At 35.2% G+C, this 27,193-nt stretch overlaps 1 protein-coding gene across 1 annotated transcript in view; it reads right to left on the reverse strand.

Moving 5' to 3' along the window:
- Positions 1–1,286: 1,286 nt before the first annotated feature.
- The window catches only part of LOC106716352 (bumetanide-sensitive sodium-(potassium)-chloride cotransporter), a 32,087-nt gene continuing 6,180 nt past the window's right edge, over positions 1,287–27,193 (reverse strand). The window contains exons 2-20 of the mRNA XM_045682976.1: positions 18,759–18,893; positions 17,963–18,251; positions 14,273–14,347; positions 13,385–13,565; positions 11,182–11,441; positions 9,798–9,906; positions 9,442–9,581; positions 5,833–6,057; positions 5,468–5,699; positions 5,263–5,384; positions 4,971–5,106; positions 4,169–4,380; positions 3,848–4,089; positions 3,418–3,650; positions 3,074–3,267; positions 2,742–2,899; positions 2,300–2,442; positions 2,035–2,168; positions 1,287–1,469 (exon numbers count right to left, since the gene is read on the reverse strand). Coding sequence (XP_045538932.1) covers positions 1,356–1,469; positions 2,035–2,168; positions 2,300–2,442; positions 2,742–2,899; positions 3,074–3,267; positions 3,418–3,650; positions 3,848–4,089; positions 4,169–4,380; positions 4,971–5,106; positions 5,263–5,384; positions 5,468–5,699; positions 5,833–6,057; positions 9,442–9,581; positions 9,798–9,906; positions 11,182–11,441; positions 13,385–13,565; positions 14,273–14,347; positions 17,963–18,251; positions 18,759–18,772 — 3,213 coding nt within the window. The 5' untranslated portion in view covers positions 18,773–18,893 and the 3' untranslated portion in view covers positions 1,287–1,355. The remainder of the gene's footprint in view (positions 1,470–2,034; positions 2,169–2,299; positions 2,443–2,741; positions 2,900–3,073; positions 3,268–3,417; positions 3,651–3,847; positions 4,090–4,168; positions 4,381–4,970; positions 5,107–5,262; positions 5,385–5,467; positions 5,700–5,832; positions 6,058–9,441; positions 9,582–9,797; positions 9,907–11,181; positions 11,442–13,384; positions 13,566–14,272; positions 14,348–17,962; positions 18,252–18,758; positions 18,894–27,193) is intronic.

A 27,193-nucleotide genomic window follows, 5' to 3' on the forward strand; every position in this document is an offset into this window, starting at 1 on the left:
GGTAACAGACTCCCGCCTCCCTACATCTAACTTATGTAATAATAATATTCATTAAATTATGTAAATTTTCGTTATATAAATGCTAATTAAGTTTGCTATTTAAATGTTATAATGTACTAAGTGTTGTACTTTAAGTTATATTAAGTTGAAAAGTCACAAAATGATATCTGTTTCACCGAAAAAACCAACGGATATGAATTAACAAGAAGTTATATTGGTCTTAATAAGTAAAAAATTCCTGAACAAATTTTAGTGTCTCGCTTATATGTCTGTTATATGCACCAATAACTATGTTAACACCAGTGTGCTTTTCTATTCATCTTGCTTGTTCTTCCGATTTTCGACACCTTTTATAGAAAGCACCTGTATAAATATAGTTTGCAACACTCGCAGGAATAATATTGCTTGAATATTAAAGATTACGCAAGCTTGTTGCATTACTTAACAAAAATAAGTACCAATTAGAGGAAAATATTAACTACACTTACTACAACTAAGTTACGTCACTTAAAATTAAAACTACTCTAAGGGCCTGTTTCATAATGTCCAAGTAAAGTCCTGGATAACTAACAAATAAATTAACTGATAGATAAATTTTTCTGAAAATAGTTGTCGTTTCATAGCTCATTAGGAGATTGCGAGCTAACGTTAATCGCTAACGATGATTTTATTTGACAAGTTCCTGGTAGATTATTCAGAAGACCTGGACATTGTGAAACAGATAACAACTTACGTATTATTTAAATAATCAATTATTATTATATTTAAAATTAATAGCAATACTGTAATGTGGAGATGAACTTTGGTTGTAATTGTTTTTATTTCTAAACAAATAAAAAAAATCGTTAAAAACATGTTTCTAATACTAAATATTACAAAATAATAAGTAACTTTTAGTTAACTTTAAATTTGATTAATCATAACACTAATCTATATATATAAAAGAAAGTTGTGTTAGTTACACCATTTATAACTCAAGAACGGCTGAATCGATTTGACTGAAAATTGGTGGGCAGGTAGCTTAGAACCAGGAAAAGGACATAGGATAATTTTTAACCCATTTTCAATTTTTTATTCCGCGCGGACGGAGTCGCGGGTAAAAGCTAGTTCTAAATAAAGAGTAATACAAAAACGAATGTTTTGAATTTGCTAGAATAAAACAAATACTTCTTTATGTTATGTTAATTTAGAGAAAAAAATAAATAAATTATTAATTAACACTTTATTAAATTAAAGGGAAATTTAATAAAGTATTACTCAATAATAAATTAATTATGAGTTCGCCTTTTTTGACTTAAGACAACAAAAAATTACTTGGTGGTTGGGGTATTCGTGTAATGTTTTACAATTTGAAGTTAGGAGTAGAACGTGAGGACGGAGGTGTGGTTGCCGCGCACAAACAACATGGGCGGCAGACCTCGGCTCATCACCTCCAGCCACGCCATGTACAGTGGCGCAGATATAGAACCCTGCACACACAAACATCTTACTATAGAAACCCTTTGCATCATCTCTTTCTGATAGTAAAGACGACAACGCGAAGTAATACTTGATGGTGGTTCAATTTCAAGTCAAACTACGGTTTTAAAAATTCCATTAATGCTTGATTTATTGGGTACCCTCATGTTACGACAAGGACCAATGAACTCGAGGCTTTGAGGGGCCGAGGGATTCATAGCTTCACTCTCACATTACGAGATTTTTTTATTACCCGTCGAAAAATATCCCTCAAATTCTTTTGATTCTGGCCTCATTCTTCTCAAATGAGACATGTAGGAAATCTTTATAAATTAAAATTTTATATATAAGTATATATAGTGTATAATATTTGATGAAATAGGGTTTAATTTTTATTTAAATATTTTATTTATAGGTCGTCCAATATTAAGTAAACCGACGGCTATGGTCATCCGTAGCATCAGAGGTACCGTAGATGGGGACCAACATTTAAGGAAGAAGTACGCTCTTAACTTAAATAATTTAATTATAGCGCAGAGGACTGTATTGGATATTTTAGACATATCGTATTCTCACCTTCCTAGGCATAGGTAATGACATGACGACGAGGCGCGCCTCCTGCGAGTTAGCTAGCAGCAACTCCCGCAGCCGCAGCTGACGGTTGGTCTTCTCCGCCAACGTCGATAGCTCAGACTCACTGATGCGGCATTCTGAGTTACAATATTAAGACCGTGACAAGTGTGGTAGTGGCCATGAGTAATATAGTGAATTGAGTTATGATGACGTGTAACCACAAAGGGTTTTATTTTGTCTCTAATTATTGTAAGAGTTGACGAATTACCTTCTCTCGCATTGTCACCTACAAAGCTCTTGATGATATCGTCAAAGAGTTGCTTAGTCTCGGGCTGCGGCGGCTCCGTGATGTCCTGTACCATTGTAAGCGACGAGTAGTCGATGCGAAACTTGGCCAGCAAGTTCGCCATACTGGACAACAAATACATTCATGTAAAATAATTAGTGTTAATAACTACACCGAAATACAGCTTTTGATACAGTCACAGTTCTTTAAAAGACTATCAACGGTTGAGTTACTAATTATTACAATGATTTCATTTTTAAATAATTCAATGTTTTCTATTTTCTAGAATTTAAAACATGGTCTTCTATAAGTGAATAGAGTGTCTAACTGTACTATATCTCGTAGACCAAGTCATTGCAGCTATTCCGTAAACAACTTCTGCCGTTTCTTTGAATAATCCCTATGTTGTAGACGCGTAACTTACTTCCTCTCCTCCAGTTCCAGCTCGTGATGTCTGTTGGCGAGTGCGAAGACGCGCAGTTTGCAGCTGGCCCAGCTGGAGCGCTGCGACAGGATGTAGGGCAGCAACATCGTCAGCCCACCATCGTCGTACAACCACCACACGTCCACTGTACCCGCCTCCTGGACAACACATGCTCGTCATTACTTCAGCACGTGAAACCAAACACCCAGTTTAGGACCACCGAACATAGCCTACTTCGCCGGGGTCGATTGCTTGAAACTGTATGTCTAGTTTGGCATTTAGGATGCAGATATTGAATAATAGTCTAGTCTAGTCTAGTCTATTTCGTATACCTGTTTTCGCTGGAATATGCTCATTTGCGTTAACTGGTCGTTCGACACCTCGAGGCCGGATGATGATTTATAAATTATCTGCTTGTGGAAATCGATCGGTTTCTTGTCTTTTTTCTTCTCTTTCTCCTTCTCCTTTTCCTTATCGCTCTTCTCAGATATTGTAAATGAACGAGATGTCGTAAGTGTCAATAAATCTGTAACGATATAAGAGTATAAGAATTATTGGTAAGTAATTGTACTAATATCCTAACAATATCTAGAAATGTGTTGGTCTGTGAAAGGTCCATGAAACAGGCTATAGCAATACTAAAGTAAAACGTTATTGTAGCACGAATTTTACGCACTAAGGTTATGGCGGCTGGAGGGTTGCGAGTCTGGATGCAGCGCGCGCAGGTCGAGGTCTGAGTCGGCGTGCAGGATGTGGGGGGCGGCGGCGCGCACGCGCAGCTCCGCGCTGCTGCCGGAAGTGGCGGTGAGGCCGCGCGAAGCCGGCGCCTCCTCCCCGGCAACCGCGCTGAAGTCCAGTCCGCCACTCACGCGCACCATCGCTACTGCCAGCCGAGTCTCGAATGCAGTACTGTTCAAATAGACACGATTAATAACTCTCACCGTATAATTAGGTCGATATTTAGTCAATATTTCAAAACAGTGAAACTGCCGTAGTCATTAAGTGGTTTCGTTTATTGTACATTTAGTAAGACAAATATAAACTAAGAGATTTTCTTATTGATTAATTAACTAAGTGAGGCAGAAAGTCTCTGTGCTTGAACTTACTGTAGCACGTTAAAGTAAGAGACCAGGTCCTGCGTGGGCGCGGTGGCCCAGTCGGCCTTGTAGCCCATGAGCAGCACGTTGGGCGCGAGGCGGCCGACGCCCGCCGCCTGCATCAACGCGCGCGCTCCCTCCTCGAACCCGTATCCGCTGACGGCCGAATAGAAAGCGCGCACCTTGCGACCGCGCAGCCACTCGTCTGCGGCGCGCGCCACACGAGCGCGCTCCTTGTATGACATTTTCGTCTGCAACGGGAAAAATGTATCGCTAGTTAGTAAATGGCGCTATACCAAAAAAAAATCACCTAGATCCCGGTTAACGTACGGGAGATATGTCGCCGACGATCATGAGGGACCCAGCCTTGGTGAGGAGGTGGGCGAGGTCGACGAGTGCGGGGCGATGCTGCGGCCGGCCCGCCAGCACCAAGAGCTGGGGCCAGTAGTTCTTGACGTGCTCGCCTGTGCGCGCCAGACTGTGCGCGCTCGCCAACGCCGTCTTGTACATTTGCGCCTGCGTGCTGCTGCCCCAGTTCACGTCTGACATATAATACGTAAGTAATAAGACATTGACGTAAATATGATTATCAGAGTTGTGTAATGCTATCAATCTAATCACTAGGAGCTCATTCAACGCTTTGCCAAACGGAAGATTTCTCATTTAGTAATCACAAGTAAGTACCTGTGGCAATATACGAGTACGTAGGTATCAGATATGTCATACAAAGTTTTAAAATGAAGGAAAAGTATGATCACTTCTGGAGTACAGCAAAAAGCTCTCATCTCATTAAAATTTATGGTAGAGAGAGACATAAATCTATCTATTTTTTTACTTATCTTTTCCATTTACATCAATTATTAAACAAGTTTTCCCCCCTCAGTCTCTGAGATCCAACAAGTTACTAGACACATCTATATAAAACTACAATTTCTTGTTAGCAACGATATCTATATTTATGCAACTTCAATGCAAATGTACGTGAACGTACTAAAGAGAAAATGAGGCAATAATTCATTGAGACCGATACAAATTTAGCTTTCAGTCAACAAACTATTTACGTTCGTAACGTATTCTACTAACGCGCAGACATGTGTGAATACGACCACACGTGTATGGGAAACGTAATCACCTGGTTTCCGATAATGGACAATGAGGTAGAGGGTGAAGAAGATAGCGAAGGTGACTAGCGACATGACCCAGCTGATGAGCAGCATGATCGCCACGCACATCAGGAAGCCCAGCAACGATACCCACACATTGTAGTACTGCAAAAATATAGAAGTTAAGAAATTCATATAGTATTTGAGAAAGCCAGCGCTTGCATCTAGCCTAGACACCTGTCAATATAATATGTAGTCAAATATTTTAGAAAAATTTTATTAGAATATAGATTATATTTATTTCATATCATTTTTACTAACCCGGAATGTGGGTCGCCAGCCGAGAGGTCTGACCAGGGCCGCGTGGAATGTGCAGAAGTTGATGAGTGCATACGAAGCCAGGTAGAAGTTAGAGATCAGGGGCGCTATCGTATTCAGGTCAGCTGCAAACAATTCACTTACTAAGAAGACAGAACAGGCGGAAATTCGGCTGGTAATCATTAGACAATCATCAATGTATTCATACCAATAAGAAGGAAGATAAGAGAGACGAAGAATGTTAGAACGTATCCGCGGTAGGGCTCGCCGTGCTTGCCGTAGGGCTTGGCGAAGAAGATGAGTCCGGGGTAAATGCGGTCCACGCCGAGCGCCTGAATCAGCCGCGGCACCGATAGCAGATTGGTAAGTGCCGTCGACAGCGTCGCTGCCCAACACCCACCATAGATCAACGGGCCCCACGCCGACATCAGTTGCATCACCTACAAACAAATAACAAAGACTTTTCTATAAATTGGCTATCATTGGTAACTATCTTAAGCAGCATTTACAAATAAGTTCCATCAATCGTATAGTTTTAACTTTCTTTATTCATGGAATCAAAATAATATTTACCGAGTAGCTGTTATGCAAGCCATACTTGCAGCCGAGTGTTGTATTGACACAGTCGCTAATGGCACTATAATCGATAACTGTGCCGTTGAGTGTGAGAACATCAGTGACATTGCCGCTGGCATCCCGCAGTGCGCCACCACCGGAGATCAGAACCATTAGCGCATAGCTCACCATGGAGATGAGCAAAGCTAAAAGTGTACCCTTGGGGATGGCTGAAGCTGGATCCTATAAGATAAATAAAATAACAAAAATCAGTCGATATGTTTAAAATTTCATTGTGATCTTCATATTTTAGCAATTATACATGAAGATAACTCAATAGATTCGATGGTCGATGTATCCAAATAATTTTCTAGACTATTTTGTTTGGTAAAATGTTACAGTTATCTGAGTGTTGAAAAATTTACTGAAGGTAAAGTTATAAACGCACAGTAAGCTTTGATCGTTCGTTATTAGTTGATACGTCATCAAATAAATGGCACGCGCCTGGCAGGCGAAGTTACATCTAAAATGAATGTGAAGATAAATGATGAATGACTACGATGAGTTTCATTTAATAACAGTTCAATTCTGTGAATGACAATGATCCATTTATTTTCATTCACGGGAGCTAATGGATTGACGTTTTAAATGATTCATGTCGTCGTTAGTTTACTTGTTGAATCACTGTCTTCGTTCTTGGAAAGTTATGACTTTAAATATCTTCATCATTGGTCACTCTAGTTATTTCCTCTTTTAAGCACTCAGTTTTCCCAAACAAATCAGTCTACATATCAGATTGGGCACTATATAACACTCTTCTTTGGCTTTGACTATTTACATAAAGTTAACAATGGTAGACGCCAGCAACAACAACATCTGTTGCATGAATTGGTCGGCTCGTCCGTTGAAATACCACGACCACACAGAAGACAAGCATCAAGTAGAAGCGATTCCGCGTTTCGTCTGATGAGTGTGGTGCCGTAGGCCTAATTTTAGTCGCCTTTCGCCTTCTCAATCTTTTCTTATTAGGAAAGGATGAAAAGGGAAAGTTTATTTGGCGGAAGATGGGACGCATAGGAAGGGGAAATGTCCTCTTTCTGTGCGTCCTCTTCTCCGTTGATTAAAGGTAGGAAACGCATCTGCATTTGCGGATGTCCATGGGCGTCCATAAAAAAAGTCAACACATATATTCGTCCATTTTGGAAGGTTATACTGTCAAGAGACATTTATCATAATGTTAACTAAAACATTGTTATATTGTATGAATAATTATATTGATTGAACATGTCATACAACATGTTCAGCCACTGGATATAATAATAAACACATTAATTCCGCGCCAAAAGATGCTCGTAAACAAACAATATGGAGAAAATAACGCTGCTAGAAAATTTTTAATAGAATGTCAAATGTTGAAGCGTTGTTACAACGTATTTTTCTTCCCAAAGAATATGAGAAGGATGAATGATTTTTAAAGAGAGTGGCGAAATTTATTTTTACTTAGTAGCTTGAAATAAAACGAGTCACCAACCTATTAAATGTAATAGATGTCTCGAGATCATAGTTCGAGGTAGACAACGATATGATTCCGAATTTTGTCAATCTAATTGACATGTTGACGGTTTGTTCCTAAATTGTGCCCGCAATTGAATTTATTGGCAATTGCCGCTCGCATTCATCGCTTTATTCCTGTCCTGGTTTTGTAATACGAAATATAATAAATAGCAATTGCCATAAATAGCAAATGAAATAAAGAACGAATCTTGGTGATGACCATTGCAGTTGACTTTTTTATCGTAGAACATATGCGACGTAGTTAGATGATGCGAAACTGTACGTTTCCAGCCTGAGAGAAAATATTCTTGTACACTGCAGAGTATATTGCAAAGAAGTAAGACAAGTCCATAAAATGTCTATTTCAGTGACCGTACAATTTCGTTCCATATTAAAAGCACTTTGGTTGCGGTCGTGTATATTTCTTAACTAGCTTTTACCCGCGATTCCGTCCTCGCGGAATTAAAAAAATGCACACAGGATAAAAAGGTTCCTATGTCCGTCTCTTAGTTCTAAGCTACCTCCCCATAAATTTTCTGCTAAATCAGTTCGACCGATCTTGAGTTATAAATAGTGTATATATCTTGAGTTATATATAGATGTAAACTTCCCTTAGTGTTAATTCATTTTTCTTTAAAAGCTTAATCTACTGCCTCCTTTAGTATATAGTAGTTACATAGACGTGCAACAAGTGTGACGTCATCACGTAACACGCCCCTCTCCCACAATCGCCTACCAGATCGATAGCACTCCACGTGTTTGCGATGGTGACCCCGAATGACCCGCTCGTATTCGGACAACCATTGTGTTGACTGCAATAATTGACGTGAAACAAACTTAGGTGCGGGGAAGGCTGTTTCAAGTTTCATAAGAAATAACTAAAATTCTGTTTATCAAGTTACGTGAAGTTAACGTGGATGAAAAATTTAGTTGCAGACAGTCAAAAGATGTGACACGATTTTGTTAGTAAAACGACTGGGAAGTGGGAGCTGATGGTAACTTCATATTGAGTTTACTTAAGTTGATAAGTACATACATCGTCTCATTATCATCATCATTAAATATCAAAAAGATTATTTGACTATTTTTTAAGGCCCATCGGAAATAAAATCTTTAGAAAACCATAGCAAAATATGGTAAACAGAAGATTTGTAGATTGGGGCTCTAGGACCAACTTTCCTGATATATTGCAGTCCAATTTTGTCCCAGTTGTTTATTCCACGTATGTATAGCCATGACCTGGTTTCTCCGAACTAAATACAGATTACTATTATTATTTTGCAGAAACGGAAGAACTATATTTTACACACATTTGTATTTAAAAGATCGCATATTGTTTTGTCGAAGTTTGCTGATGCATTTTCCAAATTTTTATTAGGGTCCGTTGAGTCAATTGATGGTTGACTGATCGAATAAACGACTCGCGTCAACGATACAAATTACACGCGCACTTGCCACGCAAAGTACAATATTTGTTTCGAAGATATACGTTGCTTTGTGTACGAAGGGTTCGAGTGTTAATATTTTCCGATATATTATATTAAGAAAAGTATTAAAGTACCGAATAAAATATTAATTACTAACTGTCTACATATATTATTGTCTCATTTGTGACTCAAAGGAATAGTGGCACAATAAGTGCTAGCGCTTCGCCCACCAGTTAATTAAGGCGTGCTGACATCGCGACCTACCAGCGTTTCCATTAAACTTATTTACTCCGCAAAACGTTACAACGTTAAACGTTAAACGTTTTTTTCGAAGTTCAGATGATCTTTTATACGGTAAAATAATTTCTTCATTTAAATCATATTCTTTAAAATAATAAACACAAACTCAGAATTGATTTTAGATATTAACCACCGAACTCATAGTCATGTAACGATCACTGAGGGAGTTCCTTAGAATAGACTTATAATATAAGTAACCTATACTGAAGGTCTGTCAAGTATCACCGAATTTTATTAATTGAATAAATAATAATTATTCATAAAAAATTAAGTAACAAGCAACTTCAAAAACAAATAAGACAATAGGGTATCGATAATATATTAACATATTAAACCTTTTACTTACCTTAAGATCTCCGGAGATGTTAGCTCCCGCCTGTATCCCGGTCACCGATGGGAAGAAGATGGCAAACACCGTGAAGAAATTTTGGTCCAAGTTCTCGCTGTAGCGAAAGTCAGGGCCCAAGTTCGAATCGAATACCGTCGCTGACAGGAATACGAATTGCAAAGTTACCATATTTAAAAATTTATTTAACAACAACATGTAGCCGTTAACAATAACACGGAAAAGGGAATAAAAAGAATCTACAGAATTCTGGGCAATTATAATGGTTTATTATATTTAAATTCTGATGGAAGGAACCTTGAATAATACTGACATTGTTGCCTACATATCTACATTATAATAAAACGGAAACTCACCACTTAAGCCGACAAATCCCTTAGAAAATTCCTCAACGTCGCTCGGGCCCATAAATGTACCCACCATGAAATCAACCATTGCCACCACGATTATCGCAATCAGGAAATTCTGCAAAAGAAAAGAGAAGTAAGACCACAATAAATGAAACAGAGAATAATTACAGCTTACAGACGTATAAAAGTATTCTGACGATTTTAAGAAACCATCTTACGGGAATTTAAAGAGCAGAGCTTTTGAATGCGAAAATAATGATTTTCATTTAGTACCTAGAATGTCTCTTTAGTTCATTGAAAGATGGAACTTGTATCGAAAAGTTTATTAAAGTCGCTGTAAAACTAAAGTGTTGGTTGCATAGGGTAGTGACTTTTTAACCTTGAAATAAACATCAATGAAACCGTGTAAATAAAGCGCTTATTTTTGCATTCGAGCAAGGCATAAACATATATATTGATAGGCGTTTGTAGGGCGGTCGCCATTTGCAAGACCGCTATTTCTATACCTAGACCAATGCACTTTGGAACCAGTTTGCAATTCGATCAGTTAAAGACTAGCACGATCGCTTCTCATGATCTTAACGAAATAATTGTTCTAATAGTCGCGAAACAGTACCTACATGTACATACATGTAGAGCCAAAGAGTTATATTTGCTTCCCATTTAGAATAGAAAACTGCTATATGATTTTCGAATTAATTCTAAGAAAAATCTTAATTTCAAATAATATTTATAACGAAATGTACATTAAATAAACGGCCTCGAATGTACATCAAGTAAGACGCGCACATTTAATTTGCACGGAATTAAAAGTAATTTACGGATCCAATTAAACGCAAAGCTTTTACTCGAGGACACGCGCGTCTCTGGCAATGAAGCTATATTACGATCAATCTTCCATCACGTCCTTGTAATTTGGCGTGTATACTTTGTTTTGCGAATGGAAAATTCCAGAAGCGTTCATATTTAATAGTCTTCAGATAGATATATTTTTTATTATAAATACTACTTATGTTACCTTTTTTAACTAAGAAATGTTTAATGTTATAATGCTAACATAAGACATTTGAGGAGTGTCGGAAAAAAACGAATAAAACACTTTTTTTTGTGGAAAAGAATAAAAATGTGGTCAAATTCATAGTTCACAACCAATTGTCAAAATTCATCGGTTTTTGTACCAACGCTCCTCATTTTTAATATGCATCAATCTATTTAAATTTCTATGTCCAAAAATATTGGAATTTCTTTTAAATTCCATATAACTCGTTAAATTAACTCTAATAATATTCCACTACAATACGCATACTTTAAACTTCCTCTTAAATTACTAACGTAAACCGATAGATTATTCCTAAATGAGTAAAAGACAATAAAGTAATGAAATAATAACCTGTGCTTTGCTCTCCCAATCCATTCCAACTGCGCAAATGATACACATTAGTATCAGTGCAATTGTACCCACTATACGGACGTCGTTGGGCCCGTTATCGATAATCTTTACACCCTGGGTCGATAGTAGATCATTCATGGAGTCGCAGAAACCAATAGTGTTCATACTCGCCGCAACCGCATTCGCGAAGGCAAATATAATACCAACAGACGCACCGAATTCCGGGCCCAAAGATCTAGAAATGATGTAATAAATTCCACCTGAAACAATATTATTATTTAGATATTCTAATTTCGTGTGGTTTATAAATATATTTATTGCTTTGTAACGAAGTAAAGTATAGAATTTGTAACATATTATGAAAGGTTTTGTATAATTTGATGATGGTTATGCAACGATTTTAATCGTAGAGTGTTTTTTCAATAAAACTATGATAAATATATTTATAACTAAATGTAAATTTTCTTCGTATCAATCAAAACATACCACTCACAATTGAAACCATTTTTAAGGGTTTCAACATCTGAAAATGTTTGGCACCTCTGTATAGCCTTGTTGAATGAAAAATAAAAAAGGTCACAAAAGCAATATTCCTTTAACACACATAATAATAACTTTAAAGTAGTGTAATTTATTTAAAATATCTATATATATAAAAGAAAGTCGTGTTAGTTATACTATTTATAACTCAAGATCGGTCGAACTGATTTAGCTGAAAATTGGTGGGCAGGTAGCTTAGAACCAGGAAACGGACATAGGATATTTTTTACCCCGTTTTCTATTTTTTATTCCGCGCGGACGGAGTCGCGGGTAAAAGTTAGTTATTTATAAAGTTTAGCTGTAACCTATATAACAGATATTTGAGGTGAATTTACTACAGAAATAACTATCGAATGTTTTCATATGTATCAAAGACTTCTGTATGATTTATTACTTGAAATAAACGAACTGTAAGGCAACAAGTTGTAAATAATCTATGTAGATATTTTACTACGAGTTCACCTTGGTCTGATCACCTTGATCTGGTGTTATTCTATCAGTACAAGGTTTCCCACTGGAGAAATTTTCCCCTCTATATCTTAGTAGAAAACAAATGATTCATGGTACAACATAAGTTAAATAATACTAGCTGTCGTTCGCGACTTTGTCCGCGTCCAGTCAAGAAATCTTAATAGTGGTATGATAAATAGATAGTATCTGCTGAATCTTATATACCTATATAACATTTCCATGTCTTAATGTTAGTTACCATACTCCTCCGAAACGGCTTGACCAATTGTTATAAAATTTTATATTCATATTCACTAGGTCTGAGAATCGGCTACTATCTATATTTCATACCGCTTTTAATTTTTTTAATTGCGCGCGGGCAGAGTCGCGGGCGACAACTAGTATGTATATAAAATTTCATAAAAATCGGTCAAGCCGTTTCGAAAGAATATAGTAACTAAGATTGTAACCAGAGAATTTTATATATAAAATTATGTTATTGTAATAAATATGAATCATAAATAGTTGTTTAACTGCATTTTGTAGCGCCACGTATTATATAATATAATTATTATCACATAATACTGACGATGCGTAGTGAATGCAAGCTGAGACGGTTTCAGTATAGGCTACATTTTATGTACTATATACTGTATGTAGTTCGTGGCTACATATATATGTTGTTTTAACGCTGTCTAGGCCTCGTGGATGTGTCCGTTCTGACAGCGTTCTGACAGCTTGTAACAATTGGCAAATATTTTTATGGGATATACAATGTTCTGTTATCTTTGTTTGAATTTGTTTAAGTATAGACAATAAAATTTTTATGAAAGAAAATCATTAGTGTATTAAACTTTGCGTACTTTTTTTTAAACTGAAAAGGATTTGCTTTATCCAAACCCATTTTTAAGAATGCAGCACCGATCAGTGAAGCATAACATAATTTCATAAAATGCTTATCTTCTATGGATGAATGGTAAGGTTCTGCCTGATAGTCTTTTGTTATAACTGTCCCTCTTACTATTTCAAGACACAAATAACACTTAGGGTATTTCAGATGTATATTTTTTATGAATTTACATTTAGTACAATCCTGGCATTGTTACATTCGGTCATTAAGTCGTATCCCTTTGTGTAGAATATGAGAAATCTACATTTAGGATATTACTCTGTGGCGTAATACCTCTAAACGCATAAATCTAATCTAACTTACCGCCCTTAACCTCTCCATTGGTGCATATAGCGCTCATAGAGAGGGTAGTAATGACGCAGACGATGGCGGAGAGCGCGATGATAAGCAGCGAGAGACCGATGCCAGCTTGCGACACCACCCAAGAAATGCGCAGGAACAGCATTACACCCCAAATGTTTAGAAGACATGGTATCAGCACACCCTATACAACACATACAAATACAATATAGAGAACGTGACAAAGACATTAACAAACAAATGAATGGAACTGTTCTGTGAAGATTACAATGTGACTCCGTCCGTGCGGTATTAAAAAAACCTTATTAAGTAGCCAATGTGTCCTTCCAAACTATATTCTACATCTATGCCAAATTTCATCAAGATCCGTAGTGCCATTCCGGAGATACCTTCAAACAAACATCCATCCATCCATCCATCTAAACATTCGCATTTACAAATATACATACAAATATACTTTATTGTGCACTATCATGGAGTTACAAAAAAGAAAGTACATCAGGATTTCCACATTATATTTTATAATATTAGAAAGATATAATAAGAATACTCCGTAGAGGTATATAAAGATAAAAGTAATTTTTTTTTTATAGGTGAAGGGGGCAAACGAGCAACGGACCGAAAGTTATTTGGTCCGACGCCCATGGACATCCGCAACGCCAGAGGAATCGCAGATGCGTTGCCGGCCTTTAAGGAAGGTATACGCTCTTTTCTTGAAGGTCCCTAAGTTTGTTTTTACGGTTAACAGTCATAAATTACATAAAAGTTTAACTTTAAAAATCGCTGTTTTGGTGTTAAAGTTTACTGTCCAATAAGCAAATATTCTAGATAACGTAATTCCTATTCCGGTCATATATAAATATATGATGATAGTAAAATGTATATCCTTACCTGAATCCATCCTAATTTTATGCCGACCACTGGTGTTGGTGATTTTGTATCTCTTTGGTTTTGTCTTTGATCGTCCTGAAATAATACAATACTTTTAGATAAATAGCAAACAGAAAAGAGTATATAAAATCGTTAAAAAGAATATCGATTACAACATAAATATTTTGAATTACATATATTTTTGTATTTATGATAAATTTATAATTGACAAATTGAGGCTAGTGTCGTAGTCGTCAGCTCACTGTATTTTTCCGCCGAGTGACGTATCCAACTTAAGGGTGACTCGGGTAGTGTGAAATTTAGATTTTCATTTAGGTATCGAATTCAAAAGAGGGTAGTTTGCCATTGATGTTTAGTAAACATTACAAATATTGCTTTTGTTTCAATGATATTTTAAATTTATTAACTATTGTTTATTATAGATTATAAAGTATAGTTTTGTTGATTTCGAATGAATCTATATTCGAGATTTCACAATAAATAACATATTTACATCTTTATGTAATAATGCAAATTGCACACATCATCGACCATGCGCAGTTACAATGCCAGCCAGGGTTGCTTAGCATACTTATCCGTCTTGTTTTATCTTAAAAACTACATTTTAATAACAATTAATTTAAATATACTCAGTAGACGAACACACTCAGGATATTTGAGAAATATCTGCACTAATTGCGTAATTAACAATTAAAAGTAAACCAACGGAACATATTACTTTTTAGCCGACTTCAAAGAGAAGGAGGTTATCAATTCGACTGTATATTTTTTTTTATATGTGTTACCGCGAAACTCCGCCTCTGGTGGTCCGATTTTGATAAAAATTATTTTAATCGAAAGGAAGTGCTTGCAGATGGGTCCCATTTTTTTTTTATTTTTTATTTATTTAGATTCATACAAAAACGGATCAATACTTCTCTATACTAATTATTGAAATCTCTACTTGATTAATCAAGTTATTGCATATAGTAGTCATAATATGCATTAGGTTTAAACAACGCTTATAGATTGCTTGCGCATGCACAGGAAAGCGTTCATAAGCTTTGATGTGGAAAACATTCCGTCTTTAATATGCGTCACGACTGTACTAATTTTATTAACTATATTTATAAGGATTTAGTATAAATGACAATTGTACCATATTGATAGGATCGTAAGATTTATTTTTATATAGATTACTAGCTGTCGCCCGCGATTCCGTCCGCGCGCAGTAAAAAAAAAATGAAAAATAGATGTTGGCCGATTCTCAGACCTACTGAATATGCTCACAAAATTTCATGAGAATCGGTCAAGCCGTTTCGGAAGAGTACGAGAACGAAAACTGTGACACGAGAATTTTATATATTAGATAAAGAATACTTTAAGTCATATTATAAATAGGTTTAGTGTAAGTGCTTCTTTTTGCTACTAATACTCGTAACATATTTATGTCCCTTTCAAAATAATAAATTAGTATGACAAGTGACGAGCAAGAAAACTCATTCTTAAATTAAAATAACTCTCAATAAAGGTCTGCGAGCAGTGCTTTTAAGGTAAGAAAGAAAATCTTTTCATGACGTGACAGCCCTACGTAATACGAACAGGTGACAGCGATCCATGATGTGATGATTGCGCCGCATCTCGCACTATCCTGCCTAGCTAAACAACGGAATAAACAGATTCGTTATACCTTACACCTGTTTATTATTGACGTAGATTTACGATTTCAATGTCACAGGGCCTAGCACGATATTTGTGACAATCTTCTTCGTACGGTCATTGTCAATTATGTCAATATTAAAATGAGATTTTTGATGTACTTTACGACCGATAGCTGCACAAATTTTAATACAATTTTTTTCGAACACGATACGATAGCGATTGTCACAAATATTCGTACTAGGCCCACTATAAACCAGATAATATGATACAAACGTAATCAAGAGATTAGAACAAAAATAAGTAAGACTATACGCAAATTTTGAATAACCATAATTGTTACTTGTTTTTAGCCGACTTCAAAAAGAAGGAGGTTATCAATTCGACTGTATTTTTTTTCCTTTCTCTACCATGCTTTATTAACATTCAGTACGTTTTGTTGCTAAATGAACGATCAAATACACATATGTATAAAATATTAATACGAACTCAATAGCTTTGCAACAATTAACTACATAGAGGCCAGTTCTAAACAATACAACTACTGTATAGAAGAAATCTTTACAACCAGATAAGACAAAACAGAAGTGGCCGATACCAAACTAAACCGGTGAGAACCGCTTGCGTACAATACAATATCACCGAGAAAATGGCCAACGATAAATTACTCTTTGTTTTAAGTGGATGTCTACGCTGGTTAATTGATGTCAATTAATAAAATAAAAAATAATTTTGATGAATTCATATTTTTGAATAAATTGTAATCTAGGTCTACATTTTGATGTCATAAATGACTGACTGACATCAACTAAACAAGAACTTCGTTTAGGAATAAATTAAAATTATAGTTAACTTTTTTCCGCAAAATTATATTTTGATCGGTAATAAATTGTAATATTTTAATTAAGTGACGACAGAGAAAAAAACAACATTGATAATTCTATGGTCTTGGCGGAAAATGCAGTTAGTTATTAATAAAGTTATACTGATTTTCTGAACGTGAGACGATGATAAATATTGGATAAGTTCAATTTACGACTTAATAAATATGATTCTGTAAGCTTGAAACAATTTAATATAGTGTTCGTGAATCTAAATAAGATATTTATATAGCTGATTTAGTCGCAAATTTATACTACATAGAAGACCTCCAAAGAATTTTTATCTACAGAAATAACCGTCTACGTATTTCTGGTATATCAGGAACAGACTTTATATGTCTGCAAAGCATTACTGTAGGCTTCCACGTCCACAACACTGGCACCGAAACATAATGTTATCGTCCACACTTATCAAAAAAAGAAAGACGACAAAATGTTTTTGCAAAGTGTTTCGGTAGTGGAAACTTACCTTAATCTATAACGAGACCTGCACAAAGCATGGTGTAGAATATTAAATAACTAATTGACAGTTTCTGAAACTAAAAACATGTTTTAAAACATATTGTTATCTTTGTTTTGTTAAAGATAGTGACAGGGACGAAATGATTTATTTAGAGGTTTTGGTCTCAAAAACCCATGGTTACAATAAACTTTATTGAACAATCTATTTTCGATGATTACGTCACAACTTTTCTGTGATAAATTGCTATACAATTGATGTACTTCTACCGACGAGCCTTCAAGTCTCGCCTTGACATATCTGATAAAATCTTCGCGTTATGCACATTTTTTGTTTATAAAGAAGTCGATTAAAATTAGACGGGGATAAACCTTAAAATTCATCCTTTTTAAATTAGTATGTGAGTTTTATGGTACTTAAATTAGTAGTGTGCTCGCTGCACAAATTTTAATATAAATTTTGTCCATGACGATAAGATGGCGATTGTCACAAATATACGTGCTGTATTGTTAGGGAGTTTTGAGGATAAACTTGTTTTCCTATATCGATATTATTTCCTTAATTCACAGTGATTCAGTAAAATAAGCTAAATCATAGATATAAACGACATCTAGATTAGATTTCAAGACTTTAAAACCTATTCTCTAGCGGTACTATGGCTTCTTTCTGTTATATATATTGTTAAAATAAGAATCAATACGAGAATATTACCTCTTCAGTAATGAGATTGTCCCCGTGCAGTTCCCCCAAGCTGGGTCTCTTCAGGGCCCGCTTCGAGTTCCTATAGTTCTCCATACGTGGCAACGCCTCCCTGGTGAGCTGTGCCAGCGAACGCTTTCTACGCCAACCGGCATCGTGCAACCATGTATCAGGCTGAGAGCCAACAACTGCTTCTCCTCGTTCAGCAGTCTCCACGGAAGACCGTAGAGGTCGTGTGATGATACTTGCGCCAGTATGGATGCCATTCTTCTTATTCTCCGACTCAACTGTTACCGTGAACCTGTGTAGTGACAAATAATATCTAAAGAAACTAGCTATTATTAAAAAGATGAAATAACAAATAACCACTGTTCATATCAGCAGTATCAGCGGCATAAGTAAAAGTTCACTTTTCTATCTCTTCTCTATCTACCTCCTTCAATGGTATAATGATAAGGGTAGAGATATAGAAGATAATGGATCGAAGGTCACCTCACACTTTAAAATCGCTGACGTTTTTTAGGTTACAGTAGAATACAACGGAACAGACATAATATCTATATAGTTGTTTTCAGATATCTTGGCAGCTGTTAGCTTAGCGCGGGTCGCTGCGCAGAACACAATTTTAGGTCTAACGGGACGTAGCGGGATGCGGGTGGAGAGCACTACTCAGAACGCCGTTGAGCTTAGGCCACCACGATATTTGGAAAGAACTTAAAGACAGTAAAAATATAGGAGACGTATCACATAGTAGGTATGAGTCAGTGTCGAGTGGATATCACGATAAGTGTGACGGACGTTAGCTCACCTGCTGTCCTCCATTGTTGAACAGGTTAGCTGTTGACTACCGGAAACTTGTCTTGTGATATAATTGCCTCAGCACTCTTATCATAATATACCCGATCCTACTTTGGCTTAGACACATAATTCTCTGGTATAATATCTGAAACAAAAGATAAACGATTGTTTTAATAATCATTAAGTAATTTCTAGATAACTGTCACAGTGAGAGTAATTTCAAGGTTAGATAAGTAGACATAAGTGAAGGTTCCACGTGATGAAGAACTTCCATTGTGACAACTCTGAACGTGGCGGTTAGTCAAATATTGTTACAGAAAAGAATGAATTTGAATAGCAACAACTATATAAATACAAACGTTAAATTCACATAGTTAAAAAGTCAAATAGCAAACTTTATTGAACAATCTATTTTCGATGTAATATATCCAAAAGTAGAATTTCTAATAAAAGAAAAAAGCAACAAGAATGTATTTTCTTTTCTTCAACCAACACCAATAAAGACCGATGAAGTATATTTATAAATAAACGGAATTTGTAAACGTGTGATTGTAGAAGTTGTAAACTAGTTAAATGAAATTTCAATAAACTTGTAACTAAAGTGGGTAGCAGTAAAGTAATTGAGAAACAGCTCCATTCATTATCGTAAGTTGTTCACAAGTGGATTACACCACAGATAAAGTCCTGTAAAACATATACCTACGCACCATTTTGCAACGCAAAGCGACCGCTGCCCATAGATATCTGCAATTACATTAAACGACAGACGGAGATGCACAGAAAGAGTATATTTCCCCTTCCTTTGCTTCCCATCTTCTCCGAAATCCACTTCCCCTTCCAATTCTTTCCTTATAAGAAATGTGGGAAGGGAAAAAGGACTAAAACCAGGACTCCGACACGTACACTTATTAGTCGAAACGCGGAATTATGTCCACTTTCCGTCTGTCGTCTGTGTGGTCGTTGTATTTCACCTATCGTGCCGGTCTATTAGTATAACAGATTTAAAACTTTTCTACTAACAAAGATTTAAAAAAAATGTTAAAATTTTATTCACTTGTTCCAACCTTTTACAATACCAGTACACGTATTGTTTTTAATTACTGAATACAAGTCATTGGACCAAATAGTAGTTTAGTTGGATCAAAGTTTGTTTAACAATTATTTATTATTACTTAAAACTGGTACACTTGTTCAATGTGTCACAGTTAATGGCGTTTGAAACGTCCTTGATAACGTTGGGTTTACATTGCTCAAACAACGAATCAAATTTCACAGAAGTTTCTCCAGCATATTCACATTCAGTTCATAAATCTTTGTGCATACAGCAATGGATTAAAACAAGCTGCCGGCGTCATTGTTTTCTTCCAAGTACGACGTGGACCTTCAAGACTAGAGTGAACATAGTCAAGCGCTATTCTTACTGATTCATTAAAATAACATAATCTTAATTAAAAACAAAAAACCCGACTGCCTGAGACTCAATAGATGAAATAGCGTTTGCGTATTAAAATAAACATTTTAAAATTCTCAATTTTAACTAAATAAACAATATATTATTACATGTAACACTTTCATATATTAAGATATACTCGATAACATCGAAAAAAAATTTAGCAATGAAAAAAAAGTTAAAGCTAATGAGATTTAAACCCATTCTTTTCACAATTTTTAAATTATTTCATCTCCCACGTCCACTATATATATGTTTTCTGCTGATGTATATATACTCTATGACACTCCGGAGGAGATTACGAATCGAATGATAACTCAATTCTCAAAATTGGTTCAGTCGTTTAGGCTCCAGGCCGTAACAATGGAATTCACATACATACAAACTTACACACATTTGAAATATATCCTATTTTCCAGTCGGGTATAAAAGGGTATAGAAATATTAACAAATAATCCAATCATAAACCTACATTCAATCTCCCATTTACCTTTTTAATGCCTGATGCAGTGATTTCTTAGGTACATCGTTTGTTTTTTCCTGCTACGTCACAATTCACATTTTTATTCATGTCGAGGTCTACATAAAAATAACAAGTACCATAAAAATCAACTTAGTAATTTTATGTTCATTTGCATACTTAATATATCTTGTACATGTAACACAATATAACTTAAAGAGTATTCTTTTAAAAAATTGTTTTATTTCTTGCATTGTTTTATTTCTGTAATTATAGATCATGTATTTTGGTTAATATGTATGCATATAAGTATATAAACGCGTGCCGGTTTCAGGGACTTTTATCATGCCTTGGAATTAAAGGGGTTACGTGAGACCGAGTAATCGCAGACCTGTGGTGCTCCCTTCTGTCCAACGCAACGCCCTGAACGGTTACCCCACCGCGTCATGAACTACTTGATTTGGTAAAATAATTATATGACTATAGTTAATTAAATTTAAAAAGCATAATTGAAAGAACTGAATAAATTAAATAAGTTTAACTGTACAATCCGATGGTTTGAAGTTAAGCGTGTTATTGTATAATTTTATTAACTATACCGAGCAAAATATTTATAAAAAAACCTGTTTTTGCGATTACTAACGAACCACAGTCACGGCCAGACACGTGTATAATTAAAAAAAACCGGACTGCATCTTGTAATTACGATAGATATCAAATGAATATGGTTCAAAAAAATTAAGAACACTTGTTTACGTTCAATAAACGTCAGATTTTGTTATGACTAAAGTTTTGTTATTTTTATTTGGTAATGTTAAATAATAATAATAATTTTCGATTGTAGCTTCCATAGTTAATTTGGATAAACAAAGTAAAAAGTAAATTTTTTGTTTTGGTTAAAATACAAATAGTGTTTCTGAATTCGTTAACAAATTTAACGGACTTTAAACTTTAGTTAAAATTTAGGTACATCATTAAACACTAGTACATTATCTTATAAATCATATTATAATAAATCATAAATTCGTATTTCATACCACAAAACGCAGCTATACTTTATGAAAGTTCAATCGCCTTAATTGACAGAGAAAATGGCGGCAAAGCTCGGAGTGCGTTAGCGCGGAGGCTTTCGGAACCGCGCCAACCGCGCTGTTCCGGTTTGAACCAGCACACGCCGGATCACAGCGGAGCACCGGACGCCTCACAACTACGCGACTAACGTCCTTCGAGTCGCGGGTAGTCGCCTTCTTGAATTAATTACCTGTGTTAGTTCTAAAACATTGAATCAAATATGCCACTATATATAATATGCCAATACGAAAAAAATGTGTGCGTACTATGTTAATGTTAGAACAACAGGCGAGATAAATTGCATATTTTTAATGAACAAATAAGCCGCAAACGTAATCAATTGAACACATTTATTTCGGCAATCAGTGTTTGTTCTTGGATTTTGGGTGATGTTTTGTAATGTAGTCTGTGTTCTTGTCTTGTGAATTTCTTGCTCACTGTGCCTCATTATTGATGTTCAATGACATTTTACGTTGTAGCGAATTTTAAACACGCTTGTCATGTCGTCCGGCCGCCTTTCATATGTCGTCCGGTTAAGGACATTATTTTATGTTTTAGTACGCGTTTTAAGAAATACTCCTAGTAATTAAAAAATAAAATAAATGTAATAATTGATATTTAGTAATGAAATGAATTAATTAAATAAGTTATTTAAGAAAGAATAATTTAAATTGAACATCTTTTGGCCTGACAAGGGATTGAATTCGGAAACTTTGAATATTCGATGTTTTACAATTTCAGCAATTTAATATAATGTTCAGTATATGATGAGGATATAAAATATACATAACAGAGGCCTTTTATGTCATTATTCTAATGATACAAGACTTTTGGACATGCGAATAAATAATATGTGTACATATTTAATATAAAATGCCATCTAAAGTAATGATGATGATGTAATCCCGGCCGATATCGGCCACGGCGACTGTCTTCAGCTCCGGTTTTGAAGTTGGTGTGCTCGCATGTGGCTTATGTAGCCAATTTTGTTTGCAAAAATCCTCGCACATTGCGGACATGAGAGCTCACCGTTCACTTAATTATAGCTGATAGCCGCAGGTGGTCGGGCTTTACTTCTGAAGTAATATGGTACTAAAGTATACTGTATGTTGTCATCAATGTTCTTAGAAAATGCCACGTAGAGATTCATCAAAACATACATATTACACTTTGCTGACTCCGATGTAAATAATTGTAACCCATAATTTTGACATTTTCGAAATGTTTATTTTTCTTAAATTAATTTGATGAATACTATTATCTGTATGAAATTTGAAAATAAAACAAAAAAAATTTACGATTTCTTTTGCCTTTTTAATGTTGCTTTTGCTATTGCTATCGAAAATCCTTTTACCTCAATATAATCGTAATTCAAATAAATGGTAAAAATCAGATTTAACATATATTGATCTGTAGACCGAGTTTAGGTTAAACGCACAAATAAAAAATCATTAATAGACTTAGCCTTTCACTTTTTAAGCGGTTTTACAACAAGAATACGTTTTTGGATAATGAGGAAAAAGCTACGCATCGCTTTACGGGGATCCCCACCGCATAAGTAGGCATATCTGGCATCTTTTCATCGACCGATATTTCGAAGAACAAATTTCGTTTTCAAAAGCTTTTATTTAGTTATTTTTATTCACCTGTCCCGATTTTTGTCATCAAAACTTGCAAATTAAATTTGTTCTACTTCCCCTATACTGATTGAGCTGAAATTTTACATAAATGTGTAAGCAGCATGACAATGCTGGGTGGTCCTATTGTGCCCTACGATTGGAGGACTCAGAACATTGATTTCTATTTGCGAGAGGTATGCTGAGAAGAATGAACTGAGATATAATGCCAAGAAGAGTGAGGTAATGGTTTTTACGGTCGGTTCGAAATGCCTCGGCAATATACCGGCGGTGTTACTGGATGGTTCTCCCCTTAAGTTAGTTAATTAAAATACATTTAAATACCTAGGGCACTGGGTTACTTTCAATATGAATGATGACTTAGCTCGATATGAGCGGGAACGCAGGTCCCTGTATGTTCGATGCAACATGTTGGCGCGCAGGTTTGCACGATGTACGCGAGAAGTAAAGACAACGCTATTTCGAGCGTTCTGTCAGTCCTTCTACACGTGCAGCCTGTGGGCCTCCTTCACGCAGAGAGCATATAGTGCGCTGCGTGTCCAGTATAACGATGGTCTCAGAGCAATGTTGGGGTTGCCACGGTTTTGTAGTGCTTCAGCTATGTTTGCTGAAGCCAAAGTCAATAACTTTTATGCTATAATGCGGTATAGAAGCGCTTCCTAATAAGTCGCGTTCATGGGAGTAAAAACTCTCTCCTGGTTGTTTTGGCATCGAGGTGGGACAGTGCAGTTGTGCGGAATTTTAACTACTTACGCTGCAACTCCCATCTTTAGATAAATAATGTAGATATTAACTGTTACCCATATTTTTATTTACTAACATTAGGAATTAAGACTTTACTAATAATATGATATTTTATTGAATTAAATAAATATTATTATTATTATTAATGCAATATTATGTCATGGTGCTGATCTGATGATGGAGCTGGAAGGTGGCCATAGGAACTACGCAATGAAATGACACAACCTCGTTTGAATCGTTTTGTCAAATGGTTGTAATTTTTAGTTCTTTAAATTAAGAATAACATAAAACAAACTTGTTTTAAAAAAAAATCTTTTAATCATTTTTCACGATTAACTAATTAAGTACTTTCATAATTAACACATTCAATTACTTCTTTAGTAGCTATTCTGTATTTTTTGGCAATAAAAGATTACTTGTCTCTTTTTTATTACATTATTTTTTCCTTTTCCGTAATAACTTTAAACCTCCATAACAAAGTACACAATAGCAATATCAAAACAAAATATATATTGTTTATAGGTCGCAACATTATTTACTCATTTGCATGCAAAGTATTTTGATGGTTCGATTATAGATTTTGGCCATTAGTCTCGTCCTTCAAATTATTAAAAAGATAATAAACTTTTTGTATTTAATTTAGAAGAATAAATTTACTTTTCGCGCCTAATATGACAACACAATTCACTTTGCATACGCCCTTCATAACACCATGTAGATGACACGTTAATCTGATATGAACATAGATTGTCATTTGCACAGACCACAGTCTGTTGTGGCCACTGTTGTCATTGTTGCGTAACACAACAAAAAGGGCACTGTTTAAAAATGACACCTGTATTGCCGCGTATATTAACATCTATCTATATTTAACTAACAAACGACAACATTTTAATGTATACACGACACTTAACATTGTATGTGAGATATTAAAACATACCATAAAGAAATATTTCCTAATATTCTTGTTAAACTTTAGTAACAAAAACATATTGGTACATATATCTCTGAAGTTTAAGTGCTCCTTTTTTGTTTTCGGGGGAATATCGGGGGAGAGCCTTGGGGAAACAGATTTGTATGGGTTTTTACCCACTAGAACCACCTCGGTGGTCATCTTCTAGTGTAATGGGACGGTCGCATGCGACCCAAAAGAGACGAATGATCCTAACACAAGGGGTTAGTTACTACAGTAATTTGAAACCGATACAGCCTTTTTATCTCTACATTGATTGTATTAAGAAATTGATAAATAAATAAATAAATAAAATAAAATAAATAAATAAAATAACATTTAATCCTTCCCACCATTACAACGCAATAAAAACTAACATATTACAAAATAATTATAAATACATAAAACAGAATAAAATTAAAATTACACTAGCATAAAGAAACATTTATAATTAACGTTGCAATGCTGACCGGATAGGGTCCTTACTCAGCTTAGTATGCTGGGTGCTCCTCTCTGGAACACTCAGCGCTGATCTTCCGCGAAAACCCTCACGACTATCCGCACGCCAGTTGCAGCGGTGGATAACCAAACATAAATATTTATATATAAAGATAAATAAAAATTTCAATATTACAAAAGATAAAATAAGATAAGAACTAATAAATAATATAAGAACTATGGTATAAAAAGAAGTTAAAGTTATGTATAATTAACGGGTCCTAAGTTCAATATGCAAGGTATTTAAAACAATATTAAAGAAAAGAAAAAAAAACTTATTCACTATCATTACTTCAATGTAACTTAAAACAAATAGAAATTCTGGAACAATATTAAGGCTTTATAATTAAACAATAACTTTTGTAGTATGAACAAAAGTATAAACTGTAAGGCTGGGTAATAGGGTTGCTACCTCTTCGGGTTTGACCCGAGTTATTCTGGTTTCTATGGTGTATATTTTAGCTACGGGATCGTGAACAAAGACATCTATGTCAATCCCAATGTGGTTTGATGGGTGTAAAACAATCAGGGGTATGACATTTTTTTTTCGACGTCCACAAAGGGAGGCTAAATCGCTAAGGCTTGGCAAGTCAATGATCGTTTGTTATATACACCAATGTCTATGTCTTCAAGTCTAATTGGGTTGTATGAAATAAACTACTAGATATGTTTTCTTTAATTTACTACCAGTATTTATGCTTATACGTTTTGAAATATACAACCCTAGTGTTGAGGCGAGGCTTAATGTCCGTACCATTAGTGACCTGTTGAAATGTTTATCATCAGTTTTGTCGCGGCATCTGTTTGCGTTCAGATGTGTCTAGATAACTTTTATATTTGAGCCATTATGAGTTGGCATTGACGCTACCTCTTTTACAGCACGTGTAATTACACTATCATTACCTTTATGATGCACGTAAATATGTATAGTATTGTCATGAATTCTTTTAATAATTATAGCTTAAAAAAAGTATTTTTTTTTTACTAAATAGTTGGTGATAATTTGGTATATTCTATATGGAGCAGAGAATATTCTGGTTTTCTTTATAATTGAAACTAAACACGGATTGCGAGCGAAAAACTTTACCAATCCTGACAAAGATTTTTATTTCATAACTAGCTGTCACTCGCGACTCCGTCCGAGCGCCGTTAAAAAAAAAATTAATAGGGGTATGAAAAATAGATGTTGGCCGATTCTCAGACCTACTCAATATGCTCACAAAATTTCATGAGAATCGGTCAAGCCGTTTCGGAGGAGTACGGGAACGAACATTGTGACATAAGAATTTTATATATAAGATTAAGGAAGTTTAGAGCTCACTAAAAATACTTTTTTGATTTAATTTTTCTTGCAGCATTATACAGTTTTAAATGTGTGTAATTATACCACAAAACAAATGGGAATTTTCAATATATTTCAGTGAATAAGCAATGCCACTAAAGCCACAATGAGACCACACTGTTACGTATAATGCTAATATTTAGTAGTAGCATAGCTAAGTGTGTGATTCACCTGCATCATGTCACCATTAGATGATAAAATTTCGATCAAAATTTAATCGAGTGTAGATTTATTTGTCGAGTTTTATTTTGGCATTATAAAAGAGTAAACTGATTGGCTGACTGAAATATC

This window comes from Papilio machaon, chromosome 20 (genome assembly GCF_912999745.1).
Source record: "Papilio machaon chromosome 20, ilPapMach1.1, whole genome shotgun sequence".
NCBI classification, from domain to species: Eukaryota; Metazoa; Arthropoda; class Insecta; order Lepidoptera; family Papilionidae; genus Papilio; species Papilio machaon.